The sequence below is a fragment of the Manihot esculenta genome, chromosome 6, assembly GCF_001659605.2.
Source record: "Manihot esculenta cultivar AM560-2 chromosome 6, M.esculenta_v8, whole genome shotgun sequence".
NCBI classification, from domain to species: domain Eukaryota; kingdom Viridiplantae; phylum Streptophyta; class Magnoliopsida; order Malpighiales; family Euphorbiaceae; genus Manihot; species Manihot esculenta.
The window spans coordinates 23,652,998-23,680,966 of record NC_035166.2 but is presented as its reverse complement, the minus strand read 5'-3'; the positions used below and the strand labels follow the sequence as shown (position 1 = coordinate 23,680,966).

Below are 27,969 nucleotides of genomic sequence, written 5' to 3'. Positions count from 1 at the left end.
CCAGGAATAATCAAACAATACCTGCTAAAATGCTCTGTTATTGATGGCTTAGTAACGTTCATATACATTCCAAATGTTCACTTTTTCACTATCGCTAAAAGGAGGAGAGAAAAAGAGAAAAAAAAGGAGAGAAAAAGAGAAACAAAGGTTGAAAAAAATGCTGTCTGTCTCTGTACAGAATAAAAAATGATTGGCATTTAACATTTACTTAATTCCTTTCCCCACAACATTATTTGATACAATCTGAAACTGCCTCTGAGATCAACTCGAGCTATTGTTGTATAAGTTGTAACCTGAAATGAGGGAGCTAACAGCAAAGGCAATAAAAGCTAGGAAGGCCATAGCGACTGAAGCACTAGCCATCTTTGTAAACTCATCCTTTCCCCAATTAGATTGCCAGTCATCTACCCGCGTGGCTGCTGATGAAGCAGCTGATATCAGAAGATACGCCAGTATCTGCCATTTGAGACAACAAAGCAAGTTTTCCCCTTTAGGCATACAAAAATGTGAAAACATTTAATGTTCATTCAGTTATGCTAGTTTTGTTTTAAACAAAAGTTCCACCCCACCCACACACTGATCCCGACAAAACCAAAAGGCTTAAAATGTTTCACAAGCTAGACAAAATTTTGTATTGAAAGTTTAAGAAGTTTACCACTGCACCATATGGAAACTATTTTTAAAGTTCTATCAGCCCAATTAAGACCTTCTACCAGCAATAGGTACGGTAAGTAATTAAATGCATTGAGACTCAAAAGTTATTACAATAGGAAAATTATAACCCATTAGATGATATGCATTGCCCAATCCAGAAATAAGCAAGTGCATGTTCTCATCCTATTCTAGATAATCATTAAGCTACTACAAGAAGCAACACATTTTTTATCCATGACGACTGGCATTGGCCCTAGCACAGAAGTTAAACTCACATTTCAAGACTCTACATCACAAGATGCAATCCTGACTGACAAATCATTAAACTGAATATCAGTCTCCTAGGTCATTGACATATTTCTGCAAAAAGCTTGCTTCCCTACATCATCTGGCAACAAAATAGGAAATGACAGAAACTGAACAGAATGTCCCCAGACCCCAGGGGAGATGACTAACATAGGATGCATGGAATTCAAATAAATAGCGAATTTAAGTAACTTGCCTGATCCATAAAGAAATTAAAATGATAGCGTAGGTGGTGCCGTATCACATGTTTGCCTGTGGCCAGATGGTAGCCAAGATCATAAGCTTGGAATCCTGAATATACAAATGCTATAACATTCACAGACAAGCAATACCTGTCATCAAATAATCTCAATCAGGCAATCAAATCACTTCAAGAAGTCTGGAGTGGAGTTAAAAAAGGAAGTCACACATGAATAAGGGAAAGGGTGGGAGAGTATCTCATAGGTCAATTCAACGAAATTTCAGCACATTGACAGAGATATAGAGCATAGCATAGACTGCCGCTACAATCACTAAGGATTATAATTTATATCTTCTTTAGGTCACATATCCAGCATAGCCAAAAATTTTAATAAGTATTACATGCATGTTAAGGACTTGGGGGAACAATGATCACCCTACCAATCACAATCAATCAATTAATGACAACATAACTATAGAAGCAGTAACTGCAAGTAAGATTATTCTCTTTCCCCAGAAAATTTTGAAATTATTATGTTATTTTATTAAAAGATTATATTAAGTTGCCTATACTTGTCCCTGAAGTTCTTCTTTTCCCTTCATAAAATTCGACTTCTTGTTAAGCTCCTTTCCAAAGGACTAAGTTAAAAGAGCAGACTGAATCAGTGATGAGAACTAAATACCACACAAATTCAACTTCTTGTTAAGCTCCTTTCGAAAGGACTAAGTTAAAAGAGCAGACTGAATCAGTGTGGAGAATTAAATACCACACTTGGAAATGTAAGCATCTTAAACAACCATGGAAGATTTCTCCAACTGAAAAACTAGTATTTGGATGAAAGACACAAACCAAATGCATAACAGTGAATAAACACCAAAGTGACGATTTTTTACAAGCGAATCATTAGAACATACAGAAGATGTACATTTATGTAAGCTTCTCAAGAGAGGACAAACCTGTATTCTCTGTACCGATCATAGGAATCACCACTCCACCCCTGAGTCTTGTCAGCTGCCATAACCGAGAACGAGATCAAGCACAAGACGACCTCACTAATTCTAAACCCTAACTCAGCGACCTTCATCGTATCCTCTCTCCTTGATTTCCAGGAATCCACCACAGCCGATCTCCCATTAGGCCTCACCTTCCCAACGACTGGCGGCCCTTCTTCTCTCATTGCCCTGTTAAACATCATCGCCGAAGCCTGAGGATACGCAGTATTTTCGTGGGGGCGAGGGGACGGTTGCGGAGTGCACTGAGTGAATTTATCGACAGCGACAATAGCCATTGAGTTATCAACCGGAGGAGACTTTCCCGGGGAGTTCATGGGGGAGACGAAGGGAGGAGACTCATGGGGATCGCCCTGGTCGGAAGGGAGGGGCGAGTTGAGTCGGAGAGGAGAGTGGGGGGAGTCGACGTGGGACTGTGAATCCGAGGATGATTGTTTCATGTTGTTTGGGATTTGAATTTTGGGTTTGGAGCTGGTTTCCATGATTTTGATTTCGCGGAATTTTATGGACAAGTTATAGACTTTGTGTTGGGCTGTGAAGGGGGGACATGAAAAAGAGGAAGCTGAAGAAGGAGGAGGCTTTAACTTCATGTTTGAATTGATAGTAGGGACCATCACCACGTGGGTCATACCTTTAATTGCACAATTATGTGGCAGAAATTCATTGGCTTAGAGTGCTTTTACTTAAGAGAGTGAGATTCCATATAAAATATTGCACGCTAGATACGCGGGAGAAAGAATTCCGACGAAATTATATATTTACCCCGCAAAAAATCTTAAATTTCACATTTCTTCCTCTTTATTCTTATTCTCATTCTTTTTTGGAAATACAAATGCACCAAGACCTTTTCCCTAACCAATTCGAACAAATTTCAAGAAATTACTGACCAAAAAAAAAAAAAAAAGAAATTACATACTGGCTAATAGCTTTACCAAGAAATTAAGAAAAAAAAATTATTAGGCCAAAAAATAGATTTTATTATGAGAGGATTTTTTTTTTTTTGGTATGAATTGGATGTACCGGTAGGTAGGATTAACAAGAAAGCTTAAGCAGAGCAAGAAAAAGGAATAAACACAAAACTAATTAGTGAGGAAGATTTGAGTGAGCAAAAGTGGAGTTCTTTAGCATTTCTTTATGGGTGGGATTTCTTTTATGCTAAAGGGAACGAAGCACAAATTTCTCTCACAACTTTTTCATTTTCTTAAGAATGATCAGATTCCTTGCAATGCTGTGCAGGGTGTCCACGGGAATGAATACCTATCTCTGCCCACTACCTGCCTCCTTCGCTTATGATATATTCTCATAATCAATAGCCCTATCGGCTTTGTGTGGATATACCTAAAAGCCACAAGAAAAGCATCAAATCACTCTCCATATCCAAAGCTCTTTGCTTTCTTTTCCCCTGCAAAACTCCATTGCATAAAAGTCTATAAGCCAATTACATCAAATGACTGAGGCCTGGAATACAAACAGAGGCAATCTAATATCGAAACCAAAATCTCAACTTTGGAAGATGAGCAAAACTACTGGCATCACTGCCCACATCAAGCAAACACCATCTGAGCAGCTGGCTTCAACCAAAGGACTTTAGAAGCGATTGCTCCCATCTAAAGCAAACACAACTGAGCAAATCAACAAGCTTCAGGAGGAAGAACAATAGGCAACACCCCACGATCCACAAATCCAACAGAATCACTAGCTTTTTTCATCTATAACTATAAAGGGGAAAAGCTGAGCCACAGCATCTCTACCGTAGTCGGAGACAAGCCAGGAAACTTTAACCCAGAGCTTGAAACAGCGAAACAGAGCAACCTCACCACTAGTCTAAAGCTTAACCCTCATAGAGTATCAATCAACACCTGAGATCAAAGAACCAAAACCACGCTATCTAAATCCTTTTCAGTAGGAGAACAAATCTCCTCCTGCAGCTACGCTCCTTTGGCGTTGCCTTAAATAACAAAATGAACTACCTAGCGTATTTTTGCTTCTTTCAACTTTTGATGCCACCAGATTTTTCAATGTCATACTCCTTACTAAAAACGAAAGCGACATGATGATGTCCATTCTTTTCCTGAACTTAAATTGCCATTTCAATGTCAATGCTATCCAACAGTCGATGACTGTTTCAGGCTTTAATCATGCAACCTAATGAGCTGTTGCTTATGGTATAAAGCCTGATGATATTAGAGTGAGATTTCAAGTTTGAGTGCAATGGAAGCCAAGGCATCTTAAAACATTTCTGGTGCCAAAAGGCTCCCAATCATTCAATGAATAAACACACTTACATTTGGGGAAGCAAACCAATTAAAAATCCCCTTGAAATTATCAATTCAAATACCCTGAAAAAGCATCGAAACTAAGTAAACTGCAGGTGAATGATCCTTCAAATGCACTACATGATTATTAGTTCGGTTAGTTAACAAACAAAGAAGATTTACATGAGGAAAGAATTTATATATGGAAGGCATACAAGGAAAAATGCCCCTCACAAAAATAAAATATGATAAGGTATAAGCGCTTACGAAGTGGGATAAAACCGCCTGCATTTCTCAACAAACTATATACACAAGTACTCTCCTCACTATCAGATGCTTCAATTCTCACCGTATCAGAATGGAGACAAAAATGTGGCTTAGTCTGGTAGTTTCAACCGATTAAACAACACAAGGAAACTTTGCTCAGGAACAACGTAAAGAAAGCCAAGATCTGCGCCTTTGACATAAGGTCCAATACCCTAAAATAAATGAAAAAATTACAAATAAATTCAGCCAAATTACATGAATAGAAATTCTACTTAGCAAATCATATGAAGAAAATTCTAGTTAGAAACTGCAAGAAAATAAGATGGAGGAGCAGCAGCAGGAAGAAATGTTTGTGAGCATCTTGAAGAATTTCATTACCTTCCCATTGAGTTGGAGAAGTTCACCATCAACCCATTGTGGATTTCGGAAGCCAAATTCTGCTATCCTTCCTTGACCTTTGTAACTTGCAACCTGATTAAAATAGCCTTTTCACACACCATTGCATGCATGATGCACCTTTAGGGTACATGTATATAAGGAGACCAAAATGAAGCAGCCAACAAGTGAATTTATTTTTCAGATGCTATTAAACTTCCACAATTTACAACTTATCTGCTTAGTACATGTGACTAAGAAGATGGGGTCAAATTCTATACCTTGTTTGCATTATTCACATTTCCATGCACACGTAAACACAAATTCACCGAAAAATATGGTATCTACGGTGATAAAGCAAAGAAGCTGAATGCAGAAGAATATGTGAACCAATAGATGTCCTGGCTGAGATTGTGATTACATTCATAGATAAAGCAGCCCTAAAATCCTTAATATCTGCAAATCGTGAGGCACATTTTTCTCTACTTTGTACGCTAAGATTTATTAGAGAAGATTTTAAGCTTTCTGGGTTTTTTTTAAACCTCCATTAAAGACTGGAGCAACCACAGTACAGATTTTTGCAAGGAACAACAGGTCTGATATTCTTTATAACAATAAAAGAAGACCAAGAGAACAACAACAATGAGAAGATACCAAACAAGCATAATAGTTGACAAACACATGCGAGCATGTGCGGCACACACATTGAGAGAGAGAGAGAGAGAGAGAGAGAGAGAGTGATGCATGAGCAAGTATAGTTACCACTCCTAATTCATCTGGATACATTCCACGATTAGAATTGTGACTCCCTTTCCCAATTTTGGCATGAAATGTGCACATGCGCACACACACACACACATAGAGAGAGAGAGTGAGAGAGAGAGAGAGAGAGAGAGAGTAACGCATGAGCAAGTATAGTTACCACTCCTAATTCATCTGGATACATTCCACGGTTAGAATTGCGACTCCCTTTCCCAATTTTGGCACGAAATGTTACCTAAATATGGAAATGGTAATTCATTACTATGAATTTTCTGTTCTACGAACAATTTGAGTAGCCTAATTACCAATAAATTTTAATGATGCAAACCTGGCCAGCAGGAACATTAAGGTCTCCAGTTAGTTTCACTGCCTCAACATACTCAAAGAATTCTACATCTGAGGACTTTTCATCCACACCATTCCAGTGACCAAATTTACGCCTCAATTGTACTATCTCCGTTCCATAGGGGCCAAAAGCACCAACATATAGGCCTGCACTCAAAAGGTTATATCATCATTAAATATCTTCTACCAATTAAATCAAGGATGCCTCGATCACAATGAACCTCACTTTTGGGGGGCAACACTATATCAAGGAAGTAGGGAAAAAGAAATGTAAATTGACTGACAATCAAATGGATCAAAATTGTTATTGGAAGTGGTAATTCTACTGAAATTTGTGTATTTGCATAAACGATTTTGCTTCTGAGCTTGACTAACAGCAAGTTTGACAATTTCGCGCACATCTCTTGAAACCTGAAAGAAAAGTAAATGAACTATCAGCTTCTTGTTGAGAGAAACATACTCTTAATATACAGAATAAGGTAGCAGGTTATTAAGCACACCAGTCAGCCTTCAGGGGCCAAAGGTCTGAATGTAGCTAACTACTATAAAGATTTTAGCATTCATACAGTTACCAATTTTGTTATGAATCAAACTGGATGAAATTTGATCAGCATAATATCATGAACATCAAAATGTCCAGCGTTCTGTGATTGTCCAAGTTGATGTTGGAAGCCTAGAACAGCTAAACTAAGAAATTCCCCAACAGGGCAGTTTCTTTTACCATTTAATTTTGTGACATCAAGAAGCAGAGAATAAATGAGAATTAAGGGTCTGCTAATTCTAAATTAAACCATACCTTTGAAGAAACTTTATCAGCACCCCAAAATGCCTTAGCAACATCTGGAGGCATCAACTCAGAAACACCTTTAGCTGCTATAGCTGCCACTTTTATCCTAGAAGCTTTACTTTGTCTACTGTCATAGTCTAGACTTCTCTCAGGAATATGTAGTACAAAAGAATCTTTCTCCATGTCATTAATTTCAGCAGGTAAACGTACATAGTCATCCTTATTAGGAGTGTCCTCATCACTGTGAACAACTCCACCGATAAAAAGCTTCATATCTAAATCTTTTGCATCTTCTGAGGGATCACTATCACCTTCCAGGGAAACTCCATCTGGCTGAATCTCTTCCAACTTATCAATTTCATCCTCAGAATTTTCACTACTAGTTGCCTGCTCTTCATCTTCTTGCATCAGCTGCTTCACAGAATCATTATCCTCTATCACTTCCTCAGCAGCATTGATGTTCATCACTTTTACTTTCAACCCTGGAATCTTATCTTTAAGAAAGTTTATCACACTTTTTATCCCTTCCTCAGTTGCTCCCTCAATATTTATCCCCTGCTCCTCACTTTCCTCTGGCTTGATTTCATTTTGCTTTACATCTACCGCAGAAGCCTTCTCAACTTCGGAAGTGGATGGGCTTGTACCAGATTTAGAATGTGAACTTGTGGAGTTTGTTGAAGCTCCTTTAGCACGCTGCAGACGTACAACCTGTCAAGAGATGCAATATGAGTGCCACAAAATACAGAGAATGTGAATGGAAAGTATAAAATTTATATCTAAAATAACATTATGAGCAGCTCAATCAGATCTTTACAGGCCAAAATTCTCAATATACATGTTTCGTGAATTTGATTTGATATTAGATGTACTCCTTGAATGACAGCAAGTTTTCAGCGAAATGTATGCTACACATATACATCCAAGTAGAGTAAAAGACAGATGCAAAGCTGATATTAGCCGCCTGTCTATACATGGTTAAACACTTGCTATTTCTTCTGTACATCTCCAATGTTACACTCACAAGTCAATACCAGCAAAAGAGATACCAGGTATCTATAAAATTTAGCTGTGTGTCCAAAGTTCCAATAGAAATTGAGAACATCATATGCCTAAAAGACAAGAACCACCGCACATATAACCAGGAGAGTAGACAGAGCATGTTATCAAAGCAGTTATCACTTAGCAGCCATCTGAAAATCCTGAGATGGGTCAATGGAAGCCCTATTTAGCATCAGCTTTACGTTACTAAGCAGAAAAACTCAGATTGGTTGATATGATTTTAAGTTCTGCTTTAGAGGGCCTGTTTGGCATTGCTGTTAAAGCTACTATTGAGAAAAACACTTTCATAAATATAATAGTTACAAAATATTAAAAATTGATTTAAATTTATTTTTAATATAGTTTAGTAATAAGAACACCAAGATAACAAAAATAGCTTCTCAACAACATGTAACATATTGCTTGTTCTGAAAAGCGCTTTTCTAATCCCTAACCTCAATGCCCTCAACAACATCTAAAGTATTGCCTGTTCTAAAAGCGCTTTTCTAATCCCTAGCCTCAATGCCAAACAGGCTTGGAGTGTTGGTTGTAGGAAAAAAGGAAAAAAATGATAATGAAACAGCCAGACATAAGAACTAACCTCAAGTAACATACAGATTTAATTAAATGTATAAATAATAAATATTGGAATACCTTCTCCAAACTGAGAGCAGAAATAATGCCAAAAAGTATCTAGACATGACATGATGAATATGAGTTAAAAAGATGAAATTGGTTGTAGTATAAATGGACCAAGACAATTAAATGCATAATCTGAAATCTACCCTATGCTGTCCTTCAACCCACACGAATTTCCCTTGCACCTCATGACTGAAAAACTTAAATGAGCTATACCTGCATAACATATCTTTCATCTGCATCTTTGACTACAAAAATTTCGAACAATGGAGTTCCAGGAGATGCAGTGACCAACTGCCTGTAGCAAACAATATTTATCAGCAGTTCAGAGAATTAAACAATACAAGCCACAGATTCTCACCTTGGACTGTAACTCCTGCCAACAAATCTGCCCACTCCAGGTGTTATCTGTACCAGTCTACCAAAGGGATCATCAGAATCTGTCGAGTAGCCCACCCACCAACCTACCTGTTAACAGAAAACAGAGAATTTTCATCAAAACTTCAAAAACCCACATTTCATTAGAGCATGTGTATGACATAACCATTCAATTGAACTTGCGCAATTGTGTAGGTGACAAACTGATAATACCAGCAAAAATCATGGTATCCCAACTTTTTGGTAAAAAAATGCATGAAAAATCAAATTTCCACAGCTGTATCAATTGATTAGAGGTAAAGTTACAAGAAGCCGTCCTTAATCATACAATGAAAAATGTTGGTTACGTTTACTGGCAACTATGCTGGGCAAGGAATAGTAGACATGCACTAGAAATTCACACCCATCTTTAGTTATTGATTAAACATGAAACCTCAGAAAAATAGTGCCTATGGAAAAGCAGTTTATATGATTTCTGGGGCCAAAATGGAACCACCACATTTTTATCAAATCAGCAACACTCCTCTAAATTGTGGGTCCTTATTAACCTTAGGCTATATATATTAATGATCTTTGCCTTTCCACCTTACTGGCCAAGAAAGCAAATCAAGAATTTCACTAAAAACTTGGAAGCAGGAAACATTTAAATGGAAAGATGAGATTATATTGACAAAGGGACGCTAATTACCAATCCACTGCCAGTATATTTACACAATCTTGAAGCATCATGATACCGTTCCTCATCTATTGCATTCTGCAGATAAAACAAAGATTAGATTCATACAGGTTTTCAAAGAACTTGGACAAATTTCTAGATCCACACTTGTAGGGACTCTAACCTGCAACTCCGTCATTATTTCAGCAACACTATCCTTTGAAGTAGCTTCTGCAATGGCCATTTTCAATTTTGCAGCTTCTTTGAAGTCTTCCTTCTCAATTGCATCTTCAAGTTGGAACTGCAGAAATCAGTATTGCATTAGTGATTGAAGTTAGACTAGATTTGATGGACCTCAATAATATGATACCCAAATCTACGTTTAGAATTCATTAAGCAGGTTTTAATTGTTTGACTCAAAGAACTACTGAATTGCTGAAGTTAATTAACTTATGAGTTGTTTTCAAATAATAATAATAATTTATAGCATTCAGAATATACTGAATATGTAATTAGTCAAACTGGATAAAATATACTGATTACTGACTCAATGAAGATATGCAGTTTCATTTTCCAATAGCACAAAGTCAAAATTCTCTAATTTTCTTTTGTCTTTAAAATGTCATAATATATAAAACTTATAATTTATCCCCTTCCCGATTTTTTTAAATAAAAATTTCAATAAACAATCACTTGCATGCATTGGCGATAATATTCAGGCAACTGCATAGCAGCAGGGAGAAAAAAAAAAACAACACACGAAAGAAGGGAATCATATTCCAATTTCCATCCGGATGAAGAATATTCCTAAAGGACAAGAAAAATAAACAGAACCACCATTAAAAAAATCCAAAAATCACCCAAAAAAAAGAAGAGGTACCTTGAGGACCGAGGCAAAACTTTCAGCTTGTTCCACCTCAGAAAAATGGCGACTCCATCTATTCCAATCCCAGGCCAAGGAAGAACTAGCAGCACCACTAATGTTACCGTCATAATTGTCACTGTTACTACAACGGCAACGGTGGAAAAGAGAGTTCTTGCGGTTCTTACTAAGAAAGGAAGAAGGCATCTTGTTCTTGTTGCTGCGGTAGTCGTGAAGAGAAGTGTAGCCCCAACCAAAAACAAAGCTGAAATTGGTGGGTTTCTTTGCTGAGAAATCTAAGCAACAAAAGGGGCTGAGGTGAGCTTGCGCCATCCCCCATATACTTGGCGCTGTCATCACTCTGAATCGCTGAGGGTTTTCTCAATCTGGATGGTAAGAGCGGTGTCCCTGTGAGGAAAAAAATATTATATTTGGGGGATAGATAAACTTTGGTGAGGCCAAGTGGAAGAGTACTCGGATAATTACACATTTAGTACCTGGATTTAACATATATAACGTAAAAGTGCTGCATTTTTTCTCTTTGGATCTTAAGTGCCTCAATTTTAATTTGTACTAAAAAGGTCCTTTGAAGTGACGTGAAGGTCCTGTGATTATTTATAGCGGCTGATTTTTCTAAGTTAAAATGAAAAATTAATATGCAAAAAAATTTTTTTTTTAATTTATATTATACAGCTTAATTTGTATACTATGACACTATTGGCCTATTTTTTTTATATAAAAGAAAACTACATTAAATATTCACAATTGCTTTATGAAATCGATAAATTATTTAAAATTTTAATTAAGATTCTATTAAGTTTAAACTATTCTATTATTATTATTATTATTATTATTATTATTAAAATTTATATATGAGATTTAAAATTTCGATTAAGATTTGATATGTGTACCAAATTCAATAATATATAGATTATTATATGTCTTTTACACTATGGCAAAGTGCACTTTATAATATTAAAAATAAATAATGATACAAGTAATTTACTGTTTTGTGTGTTTTTTTCAAAGTGCACTTTAATCCACGAAATATCATAAAAACCAATAGTGTAATGTCTTTGAAGGCCGAAGACGTTATGTTAAAAAAAATCATTTTAGTGCATCAAAGAGTGAGAAAAATATGTACATATTTCTGTTTCTTAAAGAGAGAACATAAATTCAATTGCATCGATATAGTCGAAAATATAAAATACTCAAAGCTTGCAAGAGCAACAGTAGGAATAATGCCTGATTGATATGCGCTGTATTTTCAGTTTGTAAGAACTTTCTGAACTGTATATTTTTGGTCAAGACTTCACTCCAACAGCAAAAATTATTATTTTCCATGCAAGTTTGAAATCGGTATAAGGATTAGGCAGTGACCCCTTTTTTTCTGTAATGAACTAAACAAAAGAGGTATGTATATATCATTGCCGATTTTCTGTTCACATGACTGTAGAAGAATGAGATTTTTTAACTACAGTGAAAGAACCAGCACAGCCACTAAACAATGGCCATTGCAAGGATCCTTTATCGGCTCAAGGTCACAAATTGGTAAAGAGACTAGCGTTGAGATTGACCAAGAAGCATGCTTCCAATTGAGCAAACTGGCTCCACATCTCTTGCTTCTCCAGTTGCCAAAACTGCATTTCCATTCTCAACAGCTTCCAGATCAAGAACTACATCACCAGAAGCCTCTGCATTCTCAGTGCGGACAGGTTGGAGTAGACCCTGCAATCTCAACAGGTAACTCTGGCTAGAGGGTTGAGTTCTCATATATCTGGAAGTTGTTACAACAGTGGCAGAAGGGCGTTCAGATTCGGCACCAAGATTTGATAGGGCACTAAGATCAAGGTTTGGGAAAACTGAGCAACGGCACCGCGGACATTTCACATTCAGGCGAAGCCACTCATCAATGCATTCCACATGGAAATTATGTGCACAAGGCAGGCCACGAACCTGCACCATCACTAGTAAGTAGCTTCCATTAAAAAACATAACAAATGATATTGGAACTCATTGTTCATGTGCATCTTTGTGCAGGATTTTAAAGGTTCAATTGTCTGATTCTCCCACGTCCTATAGCCAGTGCCATTTCTAACAGCTATGTGCCTGGCATTTCCAACAGCCCAGCAAGAGTTAACCCCAAACCAAAAACCCTGCCCCTCTTTGGCTTTAGGTTCTAGCTCCTCCACCACCATAAGTTTAATTATCAGGACAGAACCTCCAAAGTTATAGATGGAAGTTTGAATAGTTATAGTTTTCAGTTAATCCTTAATATGACCAGACATGGATCCATGTGGCATAAAAGGATTACATCCAAGCTAAAAACACTTGTCTTTATGATGAACAAAGGCCATTCTTTCTTTCTCTTTCTATATATATGGCTAGGGAGGGGGCAATGTACACAAAAGATCCTTTTGGAATAACAAGTCATATAGTATGAAGAGATCTTTTTTTTTTTAATAAGCAACATATGATAAGTAGAAACAGTTTGTCCATGATTGAGTAGCCATTGGAGAATGAATATTTACCTCATTCCCTACATGGAACTCTTCTAGACAGATGGGACATTCACTGCAATCAGTTGGAACAGCCTTTAGCCGGAACTTTGGAAGCTCCTGAATGAGCGCCTCCACTGCTTCTCGCTATCGAAATCCAAAACAAAGAAGTCAGGCATCAGAATAAAGAACTGATACAAGACTTCTATCACTAAACTATACAAGTGAATGGAAAGAATTAAACATACATGACCTCTAGATACAATAAAATAGTGTAATAATAGTTAAAAACCTGGACGAAACAAATTTATCCAAATTTTATCAGATTTGACATGGCCACAAGAACAGATTCTCAGACAGATACAATGAAAGAGAATGAGAATCTTATCTTCATAATTTAATTCACTTCCAATCATAATCTCTACAGAGACAAGTCCCTGTTTTGCAAATAATACTTGACAAGAATGTTTTCACCATTCAGAAATGTAGTTTCAAATACTGATTGATAGAGAGAAAATTCTAGAATGTGGACTTTAAAACTAATTGCTTCCCTAGCTTTCATCTCTTGGAGTTGAACAAACCCAGAAATTAGAAAATGAACAATCCCCTACCATACTTTGTAGGTAAAGTACAATAACAATAATATATCACCCTCGTAAAGGGCGGAAAATGTCAATTCTTGCCCTTAAGTAGCAAGCACTTGCCTGAGTAGGAGTTAGATAAAGTCCAGGATGGTATGCTGCAGCATCTTGCCCCATGCCTCTCATTTCTTGTCCTGAAGCTTCAAATGCCCAATCCGGTACCCGAACCATGTCAACCAAAACCTGGATTATCATATGTAAAAATTATGGAACCACCAAGAAAGGTAATAAACTCCATCTCCAACTATTCCATATGCAAGAAATATTACCCCATATTCTGAAATAGGAATTCCTTGCTGAGCACGAAATAGGTGTGCTTGTCTTCGTGTAAGCCACTATGAAAGAATTCATAAAAACAAGTGTAAGAAGGGGCATATGCTGTAAGAAAGAATCAGGAGCTATATTTTCTTGATGGGCAGGGTGAAATTTCAAAAAGATAGCTAATGAACTATTGCTGCTTTCAGTTTCATGTAGCAAGATCAAGCTTAAATCTAATGACCACTGCACAAGCAGTAAGAAGGTGCTATTATAACCTTTCCCATAGACATGCAAGCAATGCAAAGGAGTCCACAGTAGCTGAAAAGCAACCAAATAATAAAACCCCATTTCTGCCCTTCTTCTGGCAACTGCAAGAAAGAACATATATAAGAATGTTCCCACTGATCAAACTCTTAAAAAAAAAAAGGAAAGAAAGAAAGAAAGAAAAAGACAGAGAGAGAGGGAAGAAGAGGGCGAGGAGAGTGCGTGTGTGTGTGTGTGTGTGGGGGGGGGGGGGGGGGGTTCACTAATGACAATGCTCTCAATAGATGAGGAATCAGACAAGAACTTACACAATTTCTTGCACTTGTGAACCAGAGCGTACCAATTATAGTCCAAGCCCAGAGGAATGGATAGAGCAGCAAAGAAAGAATTGAAAGGACCACTACTCTTCCACAAAAACGAGCATACCGCTGCTGCGGTCCAAAATCCCTAAAAGCATGTGAAAATGAAGAAAGGTGAACAACTTATTATAAGATTCCTCGACCTGGCCAAATTAACTAAAGAAAAGGAAAACAAAACTTTTAGTTACAAAGTTCAATTTCTTTATGCAAGAGTTCACTGGCATGAGGAACGGGATTCCACAACAAAAAGGCAACAAATTCTCCAGCTAGTTGATGCATCTCCTGTGAGATGTTACAGGCTTTATGAACTCCAATAAAAAAGTTCTCTTTCACAAAATCCATTTTTCTGAGACACAAAAGACAAGGTACGAATTGATCTAAACCTACAAGTTCGTTACAGAAATTGATAGTAAGGAATATAAGATAAGGGCCTTACAAACCCATTCCAGCAGCAAGTCCATTATCTATGAACATCAAGAGGCGAAAGACAAAGACAGTAGTATAATCAACCTGAGGCAGTAAGATAGACACGAGGATATTGTCAGTAACGGATAAATCACAGTATATATATGAAACTCGATTGAGTCACTCGAGAAGATAGATAGAGAGAGACTCACCACGATCCATATGTGCAATGGATATGTACAAAGATGATATCGTTTCCAATTGATTGCAACAATGATTCTATGAAAGATTGTAAAGGAAATGCACCCAAAGACATTAACTTTTCAGTTGTATTAGACTGATCAAAATGCAATGCTCAAAGATAAGTGAATTTCAGAAAATGAAAAAGATCACACAGCCTAGTCCATGCAGAATGGTTTTAACGTTTACATATTCAATTTACGATCTTGTTTTCCTTTACTAGAAATGCCAAAAGGAGGGGGAAAAACAATAATAATGTGGCAAACTTATAATTCTTCAGCAACAAAGAGAAGTCAGTACAGACAGATTAAGACTGGAACTGAAATCAAAATAAGGGTTGCAATTGCAAAGCATACAGAATGCGAACCAAATAAAGAATCCAAAAGAGTTACTGAAAACGTAATTCACACTAAAAACATTAACATACGCTAAAAAAGAAAAAGAAGTTGAATGCTCTAAATCAGTTTATAAACCAACGAAGCAAAAAACCCTAAATGCTAAAAGGAGAAAAGGATACACACTTGTGGCCAGCATCGACAAGAAGAAACCATCGTACCTGCAAAAATCCATAACCGCATAAAAAAAGCAGCAGCAGCAGTAGTAGCTGGAGAAGAAGAAGAGACAAAACGAAGAAATCTGATGCATAAACGGAAGGAATGATAGGAACTGACCACTTGAAATCTACGCCTCTGATAGCCATAACAGGAAATCCCTAAAAGACCGAGACTGAAATCAAGAACTGAATCATCATTTCAGTCACGACATGAAAAAGGCTCCGAATCCGATGCCCCGAGATGAATCCAAATATTTCATGTATGAGTTTAACTGCTATGCAGTTACTTGAATAGAGATTGAGAAATAGAGAGAGAGAGAGAGAGAGAGAGAGATGTTACAGAGAGAACGAAGCTTTTCTTGAAGCAGAGAAAGAGTAGAAGCAGAGCAAAAGATTTGATGAGGGGCTCCGAAGAGACGGAAGTTTGACGGAAGTCATTGACAATTGACGGCGTTAAGTGATCCAGTGGCGGTGGGTTACGTTGCGCAGTGTTCAGTTGCTCTTGCGGGAAATAAAATAAATTAAAAATATTTTTTAATAATAAAAATTTAAAAGTGAAATGTTGGGAAGAGTACGGAAGCAAGGAGAAGCTATGCTGATGCGAATGCTGACGTGTTGAAATTAGGTACGCCGTGGGTTGGTCGGCCCCCTGCTTTTTTAGGGTCCAACCACGATCTTTTTTTGTCAGTTATAATTAATTTTTATACCTATGCCACGTACCTTTAAGTTATTGGATTAATTCGAAGTGATTAGGTAAACATAAATTCGAATGTGACGATTATTTGACTGTCGATTTGAACTTCCATAGAGGAAAGAGCAAAAAGAACTGTGAGACAGAGGAAAAGAAATTCGGGTGAATGGACTTTTGGGCTTCTTCATTTTTTTTTACGAAGGATGTCCTCTGTAGAAATAATGTTTGTATCGTTTATGTTTTGGATTATTTCGCTGTTTTAAATTTTTATTTAGTTGTAATTTAATTTGTGCGATTTTGCTTGAGTTTTTTTCTTACGTGTTGCTCGTGTCGGTGATGGATTGATAATTATTTAATATTAAAATATAAAAAATATTTTAAATGGTGGTTATATAAATATATAAGAGTAAATTAATTTTTTTTAACGGTCATAGATGCTGTTTGTACTAAAATTTATATTTCATTTTTTGGTGTTATATAATATAAGAGTTATATAAACAATTGAATAAGATTAATTAATTTTCATAAATTATTTAAACATTTCATCAACATTTAAAATTAATAATGCTCTATACTATAAGAATTTCCAATTAATTTTATGTATCATAAAAGTAAAAATAATTTTAATATATATAATATATAATAACTTAATCAAACCAAACTAATTACATATACATATATAAAACATACGTGACTAATAGGTAAGTTGAGTTCCAGCAGTTAAGGGCTATGAAGGAATCCATCTCAAGTTTGAAACGGTAATCTAGGGTTTGTATCTCTATCTCGTTTAGAATAAAAATTTTACAAAATTGATTTTTTTAAATATTAATTTAAAAAATATTAATTCAAACTAAACTAAAATCATACATAATTTAGTATAAATTTATTTGAAATTTTTATACGAAATCTTAATGTTTCTAACATTTTTGGTTTTTTTTGGTTAAGATAATGAATTGGTCCAGGTCAGTTGAACAAGACCGGGTTGACCATCATTTGGATGGTTTTCAAGGGTCAAGCTCGGTTTTTCTATTAAAAACGGCTTTCTGTGTAAACTGAATCAACCATTGGTTGGTTTCTGATTAGACCAGTCCAACTGGCTAGGCTAGTCCACTTTCTAACAACACTAAATATTTTCAAGCTAATCAAAGTCCCTAGAAAATTGATGAATAAATTTGGAGGTTCCAACTAGGCGGGTCACTGACAAGAAACTGAAACCACAACTTGACGAAATCCATACAAAACAAGAAGTTGCAACGCCATGGCCTCTAGTATGTTTAATAGGAGGATGTCAACGACAGCAGATTTCTATAAAGAGTTCAGTGCAACAATTCATATGTAGATACTTCACAACCTTTTTCATCTTCATGTACTGTAGTTCAAATTAACAAGCGAAAAGGCTAACATTTCATCCAACTGATTTACAGGATATCAACATAAGCGCAAAAATGGATCGGGTACACGTGAAAATGAATTAGATACAGAAGAAATAAAAAGTCAGTTGCTTTAAAAACAAATTGCCCAACTAAATGAACATATAATTTCAGTTGCAAACTGGTGGGTTTAGACATTTATATACAGCAGATGCAGGTTGCTTATAAGTAGGTATGCTATTGGTATCAACGAATCTGACTTCCCCAGGACCAAATGAAAGATCTCTGTGCCTGCGACAATGGTGAAAGGCAAGTTATCACAAGATAGGTGATGATTTCTGTACGACACTAAAATAACAGTTAAAATGCCTTGGTTACCTTCGAAGATCAAGTCCAACTAAACCAGCCTGTAGAATTGATAAATTGTCAGAATCTGGAGAGACAATAATGATTGTTTCCCCAGAATATTGGGTTTCAAGAATGGACATAAGTTGGGTCACACGGACAAATACGTCTGCAACACTCTCATTTGGGGTGCCATCATCAATTGGAGGAGGCTTGTTTCTCGGAGAAACAGTATCTGATTCATACACCTGAACCATTTGCAGAATGTATTAATACAACAGACAAGGCAGCAGCTCATGTAGGCACAGAAAGAGAAGGGATCTAGATGGATCCTAATAGCGAATATCCTTGAAGAAATACTTTGGGGGCCAAAAAAAGAATCATATTATTAAAATTCCTCGAGTGTTTTATATGATTAATTTCCTTTTGTTGTATTGTTAAATTATTAGAACTAAAATATCAAGAAGGCTCAGCAAAGTTTTGTTATGTTAATCAATCAAGTTCTACTGTAAAAGCTTTGTGAATCTCATGATTCCCCAAATAATAACTATTTCCTTTAAATAATTATGAATTCTTACTTTGAATCCAAAGCCATTTTGTGTAAGGAAAAGTAGATAGATTCATGTGCATATGTTTAAACCAAATCTACTGTGGTTTGAAATAGGATTATGGGATCTAAGGAAACTCTAAAAGCCTTTGAATGAATCCATAAAATTCCATAGCAACGAAGATAAAGGGATTTTACTTCTGAAAGAGCTTCCAAGTTCTTGCCCTCATAAGCTCCCAATCCACGAGCATCGAGGAAGCTGTACTCTGGAACTATAAAACTACAACCAACAGGAAACTACTGACGTTTTAAAACAATAAGTAGCAATACCAACACTCAACAGATATCAAAGAAGTGAAAGAAGTTAATATCATCTAAAAATAAACGGAGTTTGATGTACAAAAATTGGCAGGTGATATGGCTGTTGAAATGAGCTTCAACTTACAACAATGAACGCCAAAATTAGTTCTTCCCCATCCAGACTAGCCAAAGTTCAATAAAGGTAATTTGGCTATATACAAGAGAGCTTATAACATCAGTTAATTAGACATTAAATTCAGTAATACCTCCTGCTGATTCCATTAATTGCAGCTATAATCTCTGCAGCCTGGTAAGCTCTCTGAGTAATGGAGGGCCAAATCCAGCAACCCTTATCACAAGCTCCCATTGCCTTCAATTCTAAAGCAGCCTTCACAGTCTGCTTCTTTCCTTTCTCTGACAAACCGCTATCAACCGATGTTTTTGCAACTGGATTCGTGTTGATAATCCCGAGGCTCTCAAATTCAGATTCCCCAGCTCTCACCAAATAGTACCTTTATTACTCACAATGCAATAAATCACCCAAAATCAAACAAAAGGAAAGAAGCTAGATTACCAGATACAGTATTCAACTATGGCGTAACCTAACTGAGGACGAATTTTACATCTGAAGAGCACTAGTTACTCAGAAATCAAATTTATAATGTAACATAATTTGTAGGTTTTCATGGAATTACCGGTTGGTGAGGCGGACGGGGGGCATTTGGAAGAGGCCACGGGCAGTGGCTGCTGGTATGAGAAGAGGGGAGATAGAGAGGGAAGCAAGGACAAGGAGGTGGCGGCGGAATACGGGTTTAAAAGAATGATGAAGGTTTTGAGGGGCATGTGTTATTGAGGACGGCGGAGGAGGAGGAGGAGATAGGCGAGGAAGTTGGGTTGTTATTGAAGATGAAGAGGTGGTGATTGCTGGCATTTTGGCGGGCTTCTGCCTGGGTGCTGTTCTTTGGTATCTGTAATTTCATCCTCTCCGATTAGTGGGACCTCGTTTTCTCTTTCCTATGCATTCATAAACCCATTTGCTGCCTGAGTTGAAAGGCAAGTCGTTGCTTATGATAGGCAAGACACCCAACTGAGCACGGGCCAAGGCCCAAGGCTAGTTTGCGGGAAATTGAATGCTCCTGTTACACCAAATTAATAATTTATTAAAAAAAAATAACTATTTACTAAATTTCTATCACCACTAAAGATATATTCTCATTATACCATATATAATAATAAATATTTATCATAAATAAATTTCTATTATATAAAATATCATTTATAAATATTTTATATTAAAAGTATTTGCCAAACTTTATTTTATATTAACAATAATATTATATACTTTGATTTAAAAATTTTTGTTTTGTTTCAACTTTTATATTTTCATCATTCACTAATACATTGATAAGCATATAAAATTGTAAATAAAGATATATAATAAAATTGATAAAAAATTATATTGTTAAACAAAAATAGTTAGTTTAAGAACTATTTTATTAATTAAAAAAATTAAGCGTTGTATTTTAATTTCTTATTAAATATTTTTAAATTTAATTTAATGCTTTAACTATAATTGTAATAAATTAAAATTATTTTATTTTTATTAGTTATGATTTAAAATTTTAAACACAATTAATTAATTAATTATATGATATACCCATATATAACTTCTATAATATAGGATTTTTAACTAAAGAGAGAAGAAAGGGAAAGTTTATTGAAAGTTAAAAGAATTAATAATTTTTTTTTCGATTTAGTTGAATTTTAGTTAAGTATTTGATTTTATTAGTTTAGTTTCTCTTTAGGTTCATTTTTCTTTATTTTTAGATTTTATTTTGTTTTGGATTCAGACTTTAGTTTTCTCTTTAAACCCTTTTGCATATACCCTTTGGATTCTTATTATAATGCTATTTTCTGACCATTGATAAAAAAGAATTTATAACATATATTTTAATCAGCTAAGAAATAACATATGAAGTTATTTTATTTAAAATAAATAAATACTATAAAAAAATATAATATCAAAGTTTTAAAATTTTAATAGATTATATTTATAAAATTATTATATATCTTTGTTAAAAGTATTAATCATACGAGTGTAACGTGCAGGAAGAGAGCACGGCCCCAACACAACAAAGCCCTATGACTCTAAGAAACGTGGGGCAACTGATAGCTGATTTTAATAATTTTATTATTTATTTATAGTATTATTTATTATATCTATTATTTTAAATAATTTAATGATATATAAATTTAATTTAAAAAGTTATAATTAATAATTTTTTATAAAATAAAAAATCAAAAAGTTATTGACAAAAAAAAACAATTTTAATGATAGAGTTCAAAATGTCAGCTAATAATTGCCTTTGAAGCATTCATTAGACAGTACATAAAATTGGGGGCCACTTTTGAATCTCAACCCCCGAAATCATAGCGACAGGACAGAAAAATCCTCCAATATCTTTAATTTGATTTTGTTCGTGATCCTGCTTAGACATGGAATTTTAAATTTCAAACTGTCTTTAATTTTATACACGAATTTTGTATGCCAACCATCCATCCACATCAAGTAGTCAATTGAAAAATAATTCTCGTGCTGATATTATTGATCAAATAAAGCACGAATTCAATTTTGATTTTGCACCAGCGTGCTATTGGTAAGTCATTTTCAGTGCTAATGAAGTCTCAATTTTAAATTCTAATCGAAAATTTTATTTTCACCCAAAAAAAAACTACTTGACTTTGCTCATCCCTGTCTCAACCTACACAATAATTGTGCTAATTTTTCCAGAAAAACAGAGTAGAGATTCTCCTTCAGAAGGAGCATTCCCTTCTCAATGCCATCTGTTTCTGTTAAAGCCTCTGCAAGATTTATTCTTTATGCACTCGATTAAATCATTTGCAGTGTCGATTCCTGCAATTACCAATTTATTAGCAGAATACACATAATCAGAGAGAGAGAGAGAGAGAAAGAGAGGGAACCTGCAAGATAAGCGCCAGTAGCATATCCTATGTATTTATCGTTGGTATGCTCCCCTGTAAAGTATACAGGACCAACAGGATCCTGCATAGGAAAAAAATGCTTCTACTTTTAACTTTGAGGAAAATGAAAAACATTTCTTGCACCACCAAGCAACATAGGAATTACCGCTAATTGGTCTTTGCGGTTTTGACTGTAGCCATCAGGCCAATTAGAATAGCTACCCTTGTAGAACTTGTCCATGCCCCATCTGGGTACAAGAATTGATTCTGCTTTTGGAACGTTTTCCCCAAACAACTTCTTAAGTATTTCCATGATCTCTGCTTCGATTGTTTCATCAGGCAATTGCTCTATCCTTCTCGACTCATCAGCTGTTACCGTCACGAATAATATATTAGATCCTGGATACTCATTCTCCAAATGCTGTCAAGAAAAGAAACACCCTGTCAAACATTTTGCCCTCGCAATTTGGAGCTAGAACTGATTTTTTTTTTTTTTCTGATGTGTGTTCAAGACCTGCCAAAGTGGATAGTATCCCCGCCTCGCATGAGTGTAGAGGAAGAACTCAGTTCCAGGGCCAGTAGGCCAGAATGCATACGAAAACTTTAGAAAGATCTTGGTATATATTGTCATACTGAAATCTGATATTGCAATTCTTTTCCATAGCTGATTCATTATCAAGATTAAGACTCAGGGAACAGAAAAGGATCCTTAAGAAAGCTGAGAAAAGAAATTGGTAGTGAACTTACAGGTAACGTGGGCTTGAAGTCAATTAGGCCACTCTGGAGGACTCCAAGGCTGACAGATACAATAACATACCTGGAATTGTATGTGGAGCCATCTTCTGTTTTTACAGTAACTCCATGGCTCGAGTAGATGATTTCTCTAACTACCTTGTTTAACTTGAGCCTGGGATCACTCGTCAAAGAGGAAAGGAACTGCTTAGCGAGATATTGAGATAGAATCTCAAAGCCTCTGGGATCGGCCACGAAGTATGCATCATCTCCATGGTCTACGATCTCATTTCGAGGGTATGTGTGCTTTAGACTAGTCACTTTTGGTGGCTCTGCATCTTGATAGTCATTGTAATAGTAATCAATCACCATTTCAAGTGGCGTTTTGGGCTCCCTGCAAGATGCACTCAGCTCTGTCGGCACATTTTCAGACAAAGTAACTTCAAACCAGATAAATAGAATTATTTATTACTGTTTATATATGCGGTGTGCAGCCAAAATTGAGACATCAACATCCTTCTTTTTAGACGATAATCTTTCTGAAAGCTTTGAGCAGAAATCATTTCTGGCAGTAGCAACCTTATTAATTGCCTCTACCAGCTTAGAAGGGTACAGTCCACCTCTGTGGGGAGTGAAAAAAACAAAGAAAATTACTACTTATGAAAAAAAACCCAAAAAGGGCATAATAGAAAAGCAGCAGTTGTTTACTCTTGTTTATAGGTATTTGATGTGATATTTTCAAAGTCGTTAAGGGAAGTTCTGAGCTTAAGTTTTGTGGCCATGTCTAATAAGGGATTGGCTACAGTTCCTCCACCATAAAGCCAATTGGCTCCCAGCTCAACTGTGAGTCCACTAAATTGAGTTTTCTTGAGACGGCCACCAATTTTAGGAGTTGCCTCGAGAATCAATATATCATGAATGCCTGCCTCATGTAGAGTTTTTGCTGCTGAAATTCCTGAAATTTACAGGTGAAAGAACCCAAAATGAAACATTAAAAAATGAATGACTTGCACCCATTTCATTCAAAATCATATATACATGTCTCTATAGACCAGCTAAAAAAGCAGCGCTACACTATATTCTTGCTATATACAGTCACCTGACATGCCGGCTCCGATGACAATGACGGTGGGTGACGGTGAGGCAGAAGCTGCAGCCAGCAAGAAATGGAAAAGCAGGACAAGCACCATGGCCAAAAGCTTCTTCTTCATTCTTAAAGCAGCAAGTGAATTTGTTGTTTTGCTTGGGAGAGGAGTAGCATAGCAGTAAGTGAAGCAGCTGTTTATATTTGCAGCAATGCAACTATGAGCATAATGTTCACGCGTTTCACTGTTCTAAAAGATAAGAAAAAAGATGAGGATTTTGCAGGCAATTATTTAAGTCGCATTCCAATTCCATGAAGTACCCACCAAATTAAATTGTATCAAAAACAAAAATTTCAATAACGAAATATTTATTTTGAAAATGTATATATTTTTAAATTGAAAAATATAAAAAAATTAATTTTATAAAATTTCAAAAACGAATAATAATATAAATTGCTCATTATAATTTAATTCTCTCACTTATTTCAAGCGGTTATTATCTGATTTGAGATGAATTGATTTATTTTATTAAAATTTAAATAATTTAATTTTATAATTTTAGATTTCCTTATCATGGCTGTCAATAGATCGACTTTTCATTGTGGTAGGCTTGCATGTTTGTACTCATGGGCTTAAATGGAGAGACCAGTTTTCTGGCCCAAGCCTAATTTCAATCCCAGTGGGCTCCAGGCCTCTTGTCCTTTCTATAGAAAAACAAAAGATTGGCTCGGAGGAAGACATCATGAGCACAAAGTAAACTGTCATCAGTTTTTTTTTGTACTTATATGCAAGTTGCATTAATGGTAAGTCATGTAATAATATAAGGCAAATGTGTGGTCACATCAATAGATGTAAAGTTGAATAAGAAGTTGAAAGGGACAGTCAAAAAAATAATCTACATTACAGCATAACTTCAATATGATGTATATGTTTTTTGTGTGATTTCTATGTTTTGGTTCTAAAAGAATCTTCAAAGAGCCGCCGTGCGAGTGTCAGCACTACGAGCCATATCGTTAGCCCCACCATGAGAAAAAGATTGATTATTTCTTCTTCTTTACCGGTGTGTCTCTTGAGTTGCTCTCCAACCAGAGTCTAGCTAATGTGCATCACACTCTCTGTAACTCTAGTATTAAAAACCAAGAGAGAGACTTTTGCTGTTGCTCCACGATAAAACTGAAATGAGGAAATAAATAAACTGAGAAAATGTTGCAATTTCAGTGAACTAGTAAGCTAGAATGAATGACCTGTATTAATTTATGACCATCACTATCGTTATGACTACGTGTTCAATTTTTTTTCTAAATTTTATGATATATTTGTATACTCACGTGACAAAAATGATTATATATAAATATATTAACAATAATAATTATATATTTTTTACTAAACGCTTAAATATTTTAATTATAATTAAAAATTATTTCATTACATCAAAGTCCACAGCGTTAAAGTCACGTCACAAAGACTCATGACTTGGACTTACGCTGAGAACCTAAACCATTTATTTCAATCTTAAAAATCAAGCCTAGAACCTTTATATTATATTATTAAGAGTTTGTTTGATTTAAATGATTTATTTTTTTTAGAAATTTATAAATAATTTAATTAAATTAAAAAAATAAATTAATTTTTTTCATTAATAAAAGAAAAGTTGCTAATTTTCTAAAAAATTAAAAAAAAATTGAGTGATTTTTTAAAAGAAGGAAACACTAAGAATGGTTGTGAAGGACAATAGGCAAAGTGGAGCCAAGCTTGGTGAAGGCATACTCTGAACCTGAATTTTACAATGCAATTAATAAGAATAAGTGTTTTCTATTTGATCACCAAGGTTTGGTTAGTCAATATTAAGAAGATATATAAACAATAAATATTTATTTACAAAAAGTTATTTAGAAAAAATCCGCAAATTTCCCCAACTGTGAGAAATATTATGAAAAGAGAGAAATAATATATAATATATACCTATATCAGTTTAATTTTGTAAATAAAAAAATCACATATATATTAGCATTAGAATTTTTTAAAGCTTTTTAACAAATTATATAAAGATTGTTCAACAAATGAAAATTTTCGGATTATAATTTTTAATACTTCAATAGCCTTCGCGAAAAGTAAAAGAAGGTATCAAATTCAAGAGGTAAAAGAAGATATAAAATTCAAGAGGAAGAGGACTCAAGTTTTGGAAAATACCAAATAAGTTTCATTTTGAATTATTTTTTAGGAGATTTTGGGTATTGTCATTATTAACAAGTCAATCCTTGCATTTTTAGAAACCTATTAAAATGTTCTAATATTTTCTTTCCGTCAACAAAATAGTCTTTCCGTCTATTTATACATTTAACAATATAGCAAAAGACCAAATTATTCTCCTTATTTTCCTCCTCCTCCTCCTTTATTGATTCTTCCTCCACCTACTCTTCTTTTTCTTCTTCTTCTTTGATTCTTTTTTTTATTAGGAGGAGGAGATTTTTATTCTTCTTCTTCTTCTTTTTTTTCTTTTTTTCTTCTTCTCTCTTTCGTCATCATCATTTTTTTTTTCTTCTTTTTGGAGGAGGAGGGACTATTTCGTTAATAGAAAGAAACGATAAGGACATATTAATAGATATGCGAAAAGATAATGACGTTTTAATAGATTTTTAAAAATATAGAAACTGACTTGTTAATAATAGTAATATCTAATGACTAAATAAGGGATTTTATTTGAGGGCAAAATTAGATTTTAAATCTCTCATCATTTATCTATTTTTAACAGAAAAGATGACAGAAGAACTATTTCGTTGACGAGAAGAAAAATTAAGGATGTTTTAATAGGTTTTTGAAATTGTAGGAACTGAGTTATTAATAATAATAATATTCAGTGACTAAAAAATAAATCTTTCTTATTTTTTAAACGTGCTTTTTACGTAAGAAATTTAGTATATTAGTGAGAGTATTTAATTGAAATAAAAAAATTATCAAATTGAATTAATTTAGAAATTTAGTTTTTTCTATTTTATTTTGGTTCAGTTTAATTTTTATTTTTAAAATTTTTTATTATTTTAGTTTAATTTTAATAAAAAATTGATAAAGTAAAATCAAACCGATTAGTGACAATAATATATTATTTTTAAAATATAAAAGGATTAGACATTATCAATATTGAAATATTTCAATTAAATTTTATAATATTAAAAAATTTAAAAAAAATTAAAAAGCTCTTAAATGATCAAACCAAATCAAAGCAAATTGATTTTTTAAATTCAGTTCGATTCGATTTTCACAAATACTAAAATTCAGTTTTTAATTTATTTAATTCATTTACTGAATGCTCACTTTTTAGATTTATAAAATGATTCCTATGCTTTAGTTGCTAATCAAGCCAACCAAGCTACTTGATATTATAAATTAAAAATATATTTATTAATGATTAGGTTAAAAATGTGAAAATAATGTTAATAGTCTTTTAAAATAAAAAATTTACTATCATTAATTAATCTATAAAATTTAAAAATACATAAAAATATCTCAACTATTTTGAAAAACTACTAAATGGTTTCTGTTAGTTTTAATCATTAAAATTTTTTACTATTTAGTATGAAAAAAACTCATTAATTAATATTTTAATTTTATAAAAATATTTATTAATTATATATCGAGAAAATTTTATGATATTTAAAAATTAAAATTAACAAAAAAATTAAATAATAAATTTTTTAAAATTTTATAAACGATCTAATATATTAAATTATTAACTAATGAATTTTTATATATTACAATAACTAAATATTTTTTTTTATTTTAAAATTGAAAAAATAACCCTACTATTTCGAAGGCTGCGCAAACTAGGGCTGTACAATCGGTCGGTTCGGTTTCGAATCAAATCGAACTGAAAAAACTGAAAATCGAATTGTAAAAGTATTAAAAATCAAAAAAATTGATTATAAAAATATAATCGAATCGAATCAAACCGATAAAAAATCGGTTCGATTCAATTCGGTTCGATTCAAACCGAAATCTGTATTTTTTTAAATTTTTTTCTTCTAATTTCAGTAAAATAATTCAATAAATGTTTCACATAAATTTATCAATAAAAATTATCTGAATATATAAGGATAATATTTAAAAAATTCATATAAATCCATATAAAATTTAAAAATATAAATCAAACCAGTGTTTTAAATAATAAAAATATATTAAAAATCGATT

The 27,969-nt window shown here is 34.3% G+C and overlaps 5 protein-coding genes across 5 annotated transcripts; all 5 read right to left on the bottom strand.

The window, feature by feature from the left end:
• Positions 1-7: 7 nt before the first annotated feature.
• LOC110618212 (CASP-like protein 4A3) lies at positions 8-4,376 on the bottom strand. The gene is made up of 3 exons (XM_021761322.2): positions 2,098-4,376; positions 1,157-1,292; positions 8-456 (listed from the first exon to the last, which is right to left on the bottom strand). Exons 1-3 carry the CDS (start codon positions 2,778-2,780, stop codon positions 262-264), a joined length of 1,014 nt encoding a protein of 337 aa, XP_021617014.1. The 5' UTR covers positions 2,781-4,376; the 3' UTR covers positions 8-261.
• Positions 4,377-4,527: 151 nt separating this feature from the next.
• On the bottom strand, positions 4,528-10,937 carry LOC110618210 (protein EXECUTER 2, chloroplastic). The gene is made up of 11 exons (XM_021761320.2): positions 10,533-10,937; positions 9,837-9,953; positions 9,686-9,751; positions 8,981-9,087; positions 8,836-8,917; positions 6,952-7,650; positions 6,440-6,566; positions 6,139-6,302; positions 5,971-6,045; positions 5,052-5,144; positions 4,528-4,885 (listed from the first exon to the last, which is right to left on the bottom strand). The coding sequence occupies exons 1-11, from the start codon at positions 10,869-10,871 to the stop codon at positions 4,784-4,786; spliced, it is 1,971 nt and encodes a 656-aa protein (XP_021617012.1). The 5' UTR covers positions 10,872-10,937; the 3' UTR covers positions 4,528-4,783.
• A 978-nt stretch (positions 10,938-11,915) lies between these two features.
• On the bottom strand, positions 11,916-16,129 carry LOC110617470 (E3 ubiquitin-protein ligase SIS3). Its single transcript, XM_021760252.2, has 10 exons — positions 15,851-16,129; positions 15,697-15,735; positions 15,152-15,218; positions 14,971-15,044; positions 14,484-14,622; positions 14,187-14,279; positions 13,923-13,988; positions 13,717-13,836; positions 13,046-13,159; positions 11,916-12,470 (listed from the first exon to the last, which is right to left on the bottom strand). Exons 1-10 carry the CDS (start codon positions 15,877-15,879, stop codon positions 12,075-12,077), a joined length of 1,137 nt encoding a protein of 378 aa, XP_021615944.1. The 5' UTR covers positions 15,880-16,129; the 3' UTR covers positions 11,916-12,074.
• Positions 16,130-17,757: 1,628 nt separating this feature from the next.
• Positions 17,758-20,054, bottom strand: LOC110617471. The gene is made up of 5 exons (XM_021760253.2): positions 19,681-20,054; positions 19,252-19,497; positions 18,884-18,965; positions 18,172-18,386; positions 17,758-18,084 (listed from the first exon to the last, which is right to left on the bottom strand). Exons 1-5 carry the CDS (start codon positions 19,914-19,916, stop codon positions 17,964-17,966), a joined length of 900 nt encoding a protein of 299 aa, XP_021615945.1. The 5' UTR covers positions 19,917-20,054; the 3' UTR covers positions 17,758-17,963.
• A 1,508-nt stretch (positions 20,055-21,562) lies between these two features.
• On the bottom strand, positions 21,563-24,011 carry LOC110616473 (polyamine oxidase 1). Its single transcript, XM_021758839.2, has 8 exons — positions 23,799-24,011; positions 23,408-23,654; positions 23,172-23,321; positions 22,715-23,093; positions 22,482-22,631; positions 22,134-22,388; positions 21,968-22,049; positions 21,563-21,899 (listed from the first exon to the last, which is right to left on the bottom strand). Exons 1-8 carry the CDS (start codon positions 23,908-23,910, stop codon positions 21,820-21,822), a joined length of 1,455 nt encoding a protein of 484 aa, XP_021614531.1. The 5' UTR covers positions 23,911-24,011; the 3' UTR covers positions 21,563-21,819.
• Between the last annotated feature and the right edge of the window lie 3,958 nt (positions 24,012-27,969).

Coding starts and splice junctions, on each gene's coding strand:
- LOC110616473 (XM_021758839.2), bottom strand. CDS start 23,910: ATGAAGAAGAAGCTTTTGGCCATGGTGCTTGTCCTGCTTTTCCATTTC. Junction 22,050..22,133: donor ACCGCAAAGACCAATTAGCG/GTAATTCCTATG, acceptor TTTCCTATGCAG/GATCCTGTTGGTCCTGTATA. Junction 21,900..21,967: donor TACTGGCGCTTATCTTGCAG/GTTCCCTCTCTT, acceptor TGGTAATTGCAG/GAATCGACACTGCAAATGAT.
- LOC110617471 (XM_021760253.2), bottom strand. CDS start 19,916: ATGCCAGCAATCACCACCTCTTCATCTTCAATAACAACCCAACTTCCT. Junction 18,966..19,251: donor ATTAATGGAATCAGCAGGAG/GTATTACTGAAT, acceptor TGTTGGTTGTAG/TTTTATAGTTCCAGAGTACA. Junction 18,387..18,883: donor ACTTGGAAGCTCTTTCAGAA/GTAAAATCCCTT, acceptor CAAATGGTTCAG/GTGTATGAATCAGATACTGT.
- LOC110618210 (XM_021761320.2), bottom strand. CDS start 10,871: ATGACAGCGCCAAGTATATGGGGGATGGCGCAAGCTCACCTCAGCCCC. Junction 9,752..9,836: donor AAATAATGACGGAGTTGCAG/GTTAGAGTCCCT, acceptor TTTTATCTGCAG/AATGCAATAGATGAGGAACG. Junction 6,303..6,439: donor CAATTTTGATCCATTTGATT/GTCAGTCAATTT, acceptor TTTTGAGTGCAG/GCCTATATGTTGGTGCTTTT.
- LOC110617470 (XM_021760252.2), bottom strand. CDS start 15,879: ATGGCTATCAGAGGCGTAGATTTCAAGTG. Junction 13,989..14,186: donor CTTGCATGTCTATGGGAAAG/GTTATAATAGCA, acceptor ATTCTTTCATAG/TGGCTTACACGAAGACAAGC. Junction 13,160..13,716: donor TTTATCTAACTCCTACTCAG/GCAAGTGCTTGC, acceptor GGATTTCGATAG/CGAGAAGCAGTGGAGGCGCT.
- LOC110618212 (XM_021761322.2), bottom strand. CDS start 2,780: ATGACCCACGTGGTGATGGTCCCTACTATCAATTCAAACATGAAGTTA. Junction 1,293..2,097: donor GATCGGTACAGAGAATACAG/GTTTGTCCTCTC, acceptor ATTTGATGACAG/GTATTGCTTGTCTGTGAATG. Junction 457..1,156: donor TTAATTTCTTTATGGATCAG/GCAAGTTACTTA, acceptor CTCAAATGGCAG/ATACTGGCGTATCTTCTGAT.